This window comes from Nicotiana sylvestris, chromosome 2, assembly GCF_000393655.2.
Source record: "Nicotiana sylvestris chromosome 2, ASM39365v2, whole genome shotgun sequence".
NCBI lineage: Eukaryota > Viridiplantae > Streptophyta > Magnoliopsida > Solanales > Solanaceae > Nicotiana > Nicotiana sylvestris.
The window spans coordinates 120073527-120083088 of NC_091058.1; the positions used below are offsets into that span (position 1 = coordinate 120073527).

The 9562-nt window shown below is 33.4% G+C and overlaps 1 protein-coding gene across 1 annotated transcript; it reads left to right on the forward strand.

The window, feature by feature from the left end:
• Nucleotides 1-3928: 3928 nt before the first annotated feature.
• On the forward strand, nt 3929-8835 carry LOC104248997 (cytochrome P450 71D8-like). Its single transcript, XM_009805359.2, has 2 exons — nt 3929-4474; nt 8692-8835. The coding sequence occupies exons 1-2, from the start codon at nt 3929-3931 to the stop codon at nt 8833-8835; spliced, it is 690 nt and encodes a 229-aa protein (XP_009803661.2).
• The last annotated feature ends 727 nt before the right edge of the window (nt 8836-9562 follow it).

Below are 9562 nucleotides of genomic sequence, written 5' to 3' on the forward strand. Positions count from 1 at the left end.
ACCGACGGTTCCGAGAAGTTTGACTCAACAAAGACTGCTCCTTCTTGTGTCCACATGTAACACTCCTTCCTCTACTGAGTCTTCCATGGGTGTATAAGAAAGAGGCAATAGAGAACATATTGTCCATAGCTAATGAAGGGGTTGTTGTAGAAGGAGGTGAGGATGGTTCTGGGACTCAGGGGGAAGAGTCTAAGACTGTGGAAGAGGGTAGAGAGCTTGTTCCAGTTGACCAATCGACAAAAGACAATACTAATAGGGTGCCAAATGAGGGACCTGATCCCTCTCAGGAGGATCCAATTCAAGGGTCCTATCCAAAGCCCCAGGTTAGTATTGATCCGGCTCCCTCACCTTATTTTGATGTTGAACCTTTGTGTGTGGTGGTTCCTGAGAAAAGATCTATGTCTCAAGTGAAAAAAAGGGATAGTGAAGAAAATTCTGATGATTTGCCAATAGTAAGCTTGACTAAGCGTAGACCAATCTCTGCTCAAGAGTCTACTCCTAAGAGACCCACTACTAGGTTGCAAAGAAAGGAGGCTCTTGAGTCTGATCCTAAGAACAACCAAGCTAAGTCAAGGAGAAGAAAGTTGGTGAAAGATGGGGAAGCTGTGAGTGAGAAGTCAGTGCCAGTTGTGAATGGGGATGAGGAAGAAGCAGAGGAACCTGTTTCCTTGACTAGAAAGCTCTCACAGAAGCATGGTCTCCCCAAGCCAAAAGGGGGATCTTCTATGTCTGCTGAAAATCTGAACAAGTGTGCTGATTTTGCCTCTAGTGAAAGTGTAGTGAAAAAATCTGATGATAAGTCTGTGGAAAAGTCTGGTGCTGGTGTGATGGAAGAATTGGGTGAAAAGTCTATGAAGTTTGATGAAAAAGGGAAGAATGTTCGCAAGTCTGCTAAGAGAAAAGATGATACTGTTGAGGAACCTGGTTCCTCAAAGAAGGTCAGAGTTGGTGATCCAAGGAGTGCTAGGAAAAAAAGATTGAGAAGTCAAAAGGTGCTATGGGTCCGCACATTTGCCCCCGATATCTTGGAGGAGGTTGGTATGAGACAAGTGGTTGATATCTGTGAGTTCCAACAGTGGACCCATTTGTTCACAAATGATGCTCCAATGGTGTATGAGGAGGAAGTTCAAAGTTTCTATGCTGACCTATTCAAAGTTGAGGATGATCACATCTGTGTGTTGGTGAATGGAGTTGATATGGTAATAGACTTTGCTCTGTTGGGGTCCATCTTAGTATGCCTAATGAAGGGTTGTCTAGTGTTCATGGATCCTGTTCTCAAAACTTCAAAAATGCCATCTTAAAGGACATAGCAGTTTAGCAGGGGGAGCGAGTTCAAAAGAAGGCCCTCCTTCCTGTATACCAATTGCTATTTGAGATCGTGAACAAGGTACTACTGCCTCAAGCTGAGAGAAGATCTATCACCTCTCGTGCAGACCTGTTCTCCATGGAAGCACTGGACAACTTCATTACCATCAATCTGCCTGGGATCATGATAGAGCACATGAATAAAGTGGTAGACTTTAAAGATGGCAATCATGGGCTGCCATATGAGTTCCTTTTCACAAAGGTCTTTAAGCACTTCAAGGTTCCTCTAGGACAAGCTAAAGTAGTTACCAATAAGCAAACTTTCTCTAAAGCTACTCTTGAAGAATGTGAGTGTATAGAGAAAGTTGGAGGGGTTGGAAGCACTTCTATCATATCTCAGTTGATCAATGCTCTGAAAAGTGCTACCGCAGAGATAAGGCAATTAAAAGCAAGGAATGTTATCCTTGAGACTCAGTTAAGTCAGCTGCAGGAGCCACCTTGTTCCAGTAGCTCTCAAAGCGAAGAGGTTACTCGTCTGACAAAAGAGAATGCTGAGCTCAGGAAACTAGTGGAGGACCTGAAAGAGAGACTACACAACGAGCAAATATCAGCAAATGGTCGAATGGATTTAGTCCTCCAAACCCTTGCCTCTGCCTCTAATCCCTCTCCTTCCAGTGCTCCCTAGACAGTGTCTCTTCTGTGTCAAGTCTTTAAGTTTGGTTTATTATGATCTAGTTTGTGGTCAAGTCCCTCCGTGTCAGTTCTTATGGTAATGTTTGTGGTATTTTTTTTGTCGTTCAAAATTGTGGATGGTGGTAGTAACATTGACTCTGCTCCTGTTGAAAAATCCAAATTATGTCAATGCAAGTTTTTCCCTTTTTGCTGTTTATGCCTTGTCTCTAGGCTCTGTTTTTAGCCATGTTGTGTGCACACAAGTGTCATGAGTTACCTCACGCTATAATTCTTTTTGCTATATGCTTGTTGATATTCTTTTTATGATGCCAAAACAGGGAAGAATAATGTGCATAATTGAATAATAAAGGGAATACAGATTCAGGGGAATACAGATTCAGGGGAAAACTTAAGGTCTTTCTGGTTCACTGTCTGGTTCTGTGTGGGTATTTTTGGGATTTTTAATTATAAGTTTGTCATTATCAAAAAGGGAAAAATTGATAGGTTACAAATACCTTATTTTATTTTTTGATGAAATAACAAACTTACTGTCAAGAACCAGATAAGGAACCTCTTACATATTCTCAAGACCTTAAGATCAAAAGATTCCAACTTGGGATATGCTTCAACTCCTCAAAGTCAGAGGAAAAGCAGAGGGAACAAATATCTATCGTTTCTCGAGGAAACTACATAAGTCAACTGCCCAGTTGTAAAGTTGTTGCCTGCACACGCTACAGTAAAAAAACAGTGCAACAACCAACCTTATGGGGAATGTCTTTTACCTACCTTTCTTACATCATCCCAAGTGATGTCACAAATATATTATTAACATCAAGGAAGGTAAAATACATCACTTGAACACTTAGAGAATTTACTCAAGCATTTTCATGGTCATTGATCATCAGAAAATAATTCTCAAGTGCATCAAGAACAAAGAACAACACTACCACGGACCAGTTCCCTGCAACAAGTCATTGTATGTCCTTAGTTGAGTTGTAACTTTATAATAGTCTTCAATTGTAATCCCTACTTAGCTTGTTTAGAAATATTATGTAGGAAACCCTTTGTAAATCTTAAACCTTTGTGTTTGATTCTTGGCTAGAGTTAGTCGAGTTGTAAAGTCTTTGTAATAGAGTTATTACGAAGTGACTTGTAATAGAGTATTACAAGTTAGTGAGGGACTAAGAGGTTAATTCCTAGGTTGCATAGGTTGTAGTCTAAAAGTTGCTCAGTAGTGAAGTTGAAATCCTACAAGGGTATGTCATGGTTTTTAATCCCGTTGAGCTGGGAATTTTCCACGTAAAATTCCTTTTGTTATTTACTTACTGCAGTGTACGTATGTTCTATTGAAACTGATCTATAGAGTTTGGTGGATCCTTAAATTCTATTAGGGTAAGTATCACTCAATCCTAAATAATATAAAAGAGTGTACATAAATATATTTGGTTATCGAAATCAAACTTCAAAGGAAACGTGTGTTCAAGAAATTAAATAAACAAAAAGTTGCTTACAAAAAGAGTAGAAATCATTCTCCAAAGGATATATCTGCTATTTCCTCCTCCAATAATAATATGGAGCTACAACTTTATTCTCTTGCTCTTGCTCTTTACTTTTCCTTCTGAGTGTGAAGTTATTTAAGAAATTAGCAAAAAAACCTACTCTAAACTTGCCTCCAGGTCCATGGAAATTACCTCTCCTAGGTAACATTCACCATTTAATAAGCTTATTACCTCACAATACTCAGAGATTTAGCCAAAAGCACAGGACGTTAATGCACCTGCAACTCGGTAAAATCTCTACGATAGTTATTTCGACTCCTCAAGCAGCCAAAGAGGTATTAAAAGTTCAAGACATCGCATTCAATTATCGGCCTGAGCTTTTAAGTGTCAAGATTTTGTGTTACAACTATTCGGATATTGCTTTTGCACCCTATGGAAATTATTGGAGACAAATGCGTAAGTTGTGCACGTTTGAACTCTTGAGTGCCAAGAATGTACAATCATTTGCCTCTATAAGGGAAGAAGAAGCATTCAACCTTGTTGAATATGTGAAATCAAAATCTGGATATACTATTAACCTTACAGAAAAGATGTATGCTCTTACGAATGCTGTAATTTGTAGTGCAGCATTTGGGAAGAGGAGAAAAGATGGATCAGCATATTTTATGTCTTTGATAAAGGAAGCGTCTTTAATGGTAACAGGTTTGGATATAAGTGAAGTGTTTCCTTCACTCAAATTTTTGCATGCTATTACTGGGACAAAAGCAAAATTAATGAAGCTTCACAAAAAACTTGACAAGGTGCTTGACATGATAATTGAAGAGCACAAGGAGAAGCTGCAATTAGTAAGCATGAAAAAGGATGGTGAAGAAGAATCAATTAGAAAAGAAGATTTAGTGAATTTGCTATATTTAAGACTCCAAGAAAGTGACACTCTTGAATTACCTTTCACCGCAGACAATATCAAAGCATCCAGTCATATTGGTGAGATGTCTTTAGTTTCTTTTTATTTTTTTACATTAGTCCATTGTAAATAAGTCGTATTATTATTCATTCTTGAAATGGCCGCATTTTATCTGAATTTCGGCTACCAAAGTAAAAATAGCACGGTATAGCCAGTTTTCGGACCGGTCATTCAAAAATAGCCAGCGTTTACAAAGCCAATGAAAAATAACCACTATTTTGCTGCAACAGAGACCGATCCAGCATAATATACTGGAGTTCGGTGCACCTGTGTATGAACTCCAGCATATTATGCTGGACCGGTATACTTTGCTGACTCCAGTATAATATACTGGAGACTGGAGCACCGGTGCTCCAAACTCCAGTATATTATACTGGACAATTATACTTGCTGGAACTCCAGTATATTATGCTGGAATTCTTGTGTACTTATGCTGGAACTCCATCATATTATACTGGAGTTCTAACATACTTATCCTGGAACTCCAGTATAATATGCTGGAATTCAAGCATACTTATGCTGGAACTCCAGTATAATATACTGGCGTATTTTTCGGGTTTTGAATAGTATTTTCGCTCAGATTTATCTTACATGAAAAGTGACTAAATTTCGATTACTTTTGAAACATGTCTATTTTTGAACGACCAGTTGTAAATCTAACTATTTTTGAATTTCTCCCCTACCAAAGGGTACGTGTATGCTGATTATTAATAGAGATTTAAATAATACACACTGAAATAAATATGTTTTAATTTTTAAAATATGATAGCAAGTTATTTATTATTTTACCAGATAACTAGTTCATGCTTATTGAAAAATACTAATTTTAGGATACGTGCATTGCACGTGTAAAATGCGTCTATTTAGTAAGAAAATTGTATATGACGAGAACGAACTATGTATAATAGCAGTTAACGTCCAAATAAATTCAACATGCAACTGAAATGAAAAATGAGTGCATTTACATTGATGTAATAGGTGAATTCAAATATATTGGATATCTTGTGAACCTGCAACCAGACCCCGCGGGGGAGGGGGGGGGGTAATACATGTTATGTTAATGTCTGAACCTGCAAACGTCAGCACTTCGATTAGTTCAGGTAGTGATATAGCATTTATAATTATAAATAATATATTTTATGATTTAATAACAGTTATGCTGTTGTATCTTACCTAATATCTCTTTATATACAATATTTAAAAAAAAATTAAAAAAATTATTTAAAGATAGATTTAAAAGAAATACTTGAACCACTAATAAGGATTTAACATATTAAAAAAATTTATGTACTGACGTATGTTAATCCAACCAGAATACGCCTACTACTAAACTATTAATTTAGACATTTTTTTACCTTGTCACCCCTTCTAACCTAGTTAGAATCCTCTGATGTTGCAATTTTTTATGGAGAACTACAATCCATCATCACTAATATTGACGAACATAAATTATTTCTTGTTGGTGAGTAAATCGAAAATTTTGACTTTCTACATTTATGAATTTATTTGGAGATCATACATAGAGCAATATCATATAAAATTGAGGATTAGTATGTTTTTGTTCACATATACAAGAACACACCTCATTGATTAAGCATAAATTTAAGCACAATAAATTTAATTTTTTAATTGTAGCGTAAATATCAAATAAAGCTGAAGTAGTTATCTTAGTATATAATTTAAGTAAATTGATATTAAGAAATATCTCAATCTCAAAGCTTAAATAGTAAAATAAAAATATCATTGCTAAACTGCAAAAAAGCCATATAACTTTCAGAATGTAATAAATTAGACATCACAATACAAAATAAAATATTATTTAAGAGATCAATAAGGAGAATTATTTACCTGAATCAATAAAAACTGTTGAAATTAATGGGTAGATGCAAGATCATCAATTGCCAAGGATTATTCTTTAAGAATACAATTTTTGATATTGTGATATGTATAATATAGTCAATTAAAAGAGATATTTAAATCTAAATTTTTCTTACAAAATATGAACAACTTGAGGTAGCATAACAATTAGTAATTAAAACTATCAAACACAAAGTGCAAATAATCATAAATTAATAAAATTTTCAATTTATATGAGTTATGAAATCTAACCATGTGACAAATGTGACGATCCAAAGAACTTGTACAACATTTGTATATGAGTCAACTTTAAACCAATAATCATATATAGGACATTGTAAATAAAATCACAATTGATAAACTTTCAATATGTAAATGTATATCAATAATGCATTAATGACCATGATCACATAACTTCAAGAATATAAAACAAGGTAGAAAATTTTACCTAAATTCACAAGCAAATTTACCTATACGTACGTTGATACTATAAACAGTTTATAATAAAGAATATAGAATAATGACTTCTTTATAAAAGTGATTAGCCCCTCCTTATTTTAACTGTTTTAATTCTAAAATTTTAGAAACTTAAATTGAATCCCAAACATAAATAAAGTGAGACACAATGTTACCATAAACTATGATTGATAAACCAATATTAAATTAAATCCTAAACCTACACAAAAGAGACAATAAAAAATGCATCTTAAACCGATACAAAAAAATAATAGAAAAAAGACAATACCATATTAAAAGTGAAGAATCCAAAGAATCCTAAAAGTAAAGGAAACAAAAATTCAAGAATCCTAAAACTAATGGAAACAAAACCAAAGGAAAAAAAAATGTAAGGCAAGAATAGAATTCTAAACCTAAAAGGAAGAACGCAACGGTTTTTGATGTTGGCCAAAAAAAGTTAGATGATTACAATTACAAGTATATCCAATGTAGTTACAAAGAGTAAAAAAGGCGAACGATATTTCGATAGGGTCTTGCATTTAATATAGTACTAGTCTCTATGTTCGTGCGATGCACGAAATACCTTGTGTCAAACATCAAAAGTAATAAACTTTCACTTGTATATATATTCTAAAATTACTCGTTACTAAATATGTGTGAATTTCATAATCGATTAAAATAAAATGAAGAATATGTAAAAAGTCACTAAATATTTGAATTAGAAGGATATATCTTTAGGGGAAAAGGAATTAATGGCATAATCATAATAATTTACTCATATTTTTGTTTAATCCTACATAAATCTATAGACTATTTTGATATAAACAATAGAAAATAGAATTACAATTAAAGACTACCTCTTGATTTTGAAGCCTTACGTCTTTAGGGGGAAAAGGAAGTAATGGCCTAATTATAATAATATACTCATATTTTTGTTTAATCCAACATAAATTTATAAATGTTTTTGGTAAAACAACAGAAAAAAGAATTATAATTAAAGACTACCTCTTAATTTTGAAGCCGAAAAAAAATAGGCTGCTAATTATGTATTCTCCACATTTAAACTTACTCTATTTTTTTTGTTTGTTTTAGATATTGTTAGGATGGCATTGGAATATTACGTTATGGCTTAAGTTTTTTTCCCCAATGAAATTTAAGAAGTTTTATTATTAGTTGGTAACAAACTCCTATATTTTAGGCACTATAACTTTATTCACGTTATTTTATGGTTTTAAAATTTTAGTATTAGTTGGTTTCAACCTCCTATATTTTAGGCAGTCGATGTTACAGTTTTATCCCATATTCCAATTTTTTTTTTGAAGAAATAATTCAATTGTGAAGGGTATAAAAGTCGGACAATATTTTGAGGATATTTTTGTCGTTCAACATTTAGCGTTCTAACATTCGTGCTTTTATAATAATATAGATAGATAGATAAATACATATAGTTACCGAATAAAATGACCTAATTGTGTAAATATTTTTTATCCCATTAATCATAGAACTTAAACTCTATTAATAGAAGCCCATTATCAATATTTTTGAAAACATTTACTAAAAGAACTGATGATCATCATTACTACTACTGGAAGTCCTTGGATAAACCATAAAGTACTTTCTCTATTCCATTTTATGTGTCATTTTTTCTTTTTTATTCGTTAAAAAAAATGACGCATTCTATATTTGAAAATAATATAATTTTAACTTTCTTATTTTATTTTTAATTGCATTCTTTTATAGCCACGTAAATTTCATGGAAGGTTTAAGATCATAGACTTCAAAAGTTATTTTTCTTAATCTATTATATGTTGAATCAAACACCATCACATAATTTGAAACCGTTGGAGTATTTATGTAGGTCAAAGTTACAAGATATTCATTTGATGAGTTACCTATAATTTATAAGTTGCAAGTAGTAATAATTGTAAATGCATGCAGGACATGTTTTTAGCCGGGACTGAGACTTCAGCAACCGTTCTTGATTTGGCAATGGTAGAAATGATGAGAAATCCCAAAGTTATGGAAAAGGCACAAATAGAATTGAGACAAATTCTCAAGGGAAAAAGAAGAGTAACAGACTGATTTAAAAGAAGTGAGATATCTAAAGTTAGAAATTAAAGAAACTCTAAGGTTAAATCCACCACTTCCTTTGTTACTTCCAAGAGAATGCAGGGAGCAATGTGTAATTAATGGATATGATATAAATTCCCATAAAAACAAAGGTAATTGTAAATGCATGGGCAATTAATAGAGATGTTGAGTTTTGGGAAGATGCTGAGAGCTTTGTATCAGAGAGGTTCAATGATAGTAGAAATAATATGGAATTTATAGGACAAGAGTTTGAGTATTTACCATTTGGAGGAGGAAGAAGAATGTGCCCTGGAATTTCATTTGGTTTAGCCAACATTGAGCTGACTTTAGCTCAACTTCTTTATTATTTCAATTGAAGCTGGCTGAAGCCTGAGGATCTTGATGTTACAGAAACTCCTGGTTCTAGCTGCAGAAGGAAATGTAATTTGTACGTAAATAATGGAATAATTGATAGCTAGAAATTGTGTAGCAGATGAATAATTAAGAAGATGAAAGAAAATGTAAGGTACTTAATTCAAGTGTGATTAAATATCAGTAATAAATGCTCTGTGATCATATCTTTTCCCTTTTCACAATTTTAATTTCCTCAAGTTTGATGTACTTTTGCAGATTTGAGTCCTCCCCGGTTCCCACTCTGATATTTGATCAAATTGTTGGTTGCATCAGTTTGATTTCATATCCATCTCATATTATATAACATTGTGTTAAATTTTGAAAC

What these genes read in the sequence shown, in the direction of transcription:
- LOC104248997 (XM_009805359.2), top strand. Translation starts at nt 3,929, where the DNA reads ATGCGTAAGTTGTGCACGTTTGAACTCTTGAGTGCCAAGAATGTACAA. An exon ending in ATATTGGTGAGATGTCTTTA is followed by an intron (nt 4,475 to 8,691) that starts GTTTCTTTTTAT and finishes AAATGCATGCAG; the next exon opens with GACATGTTTTTAGCCGGGAC.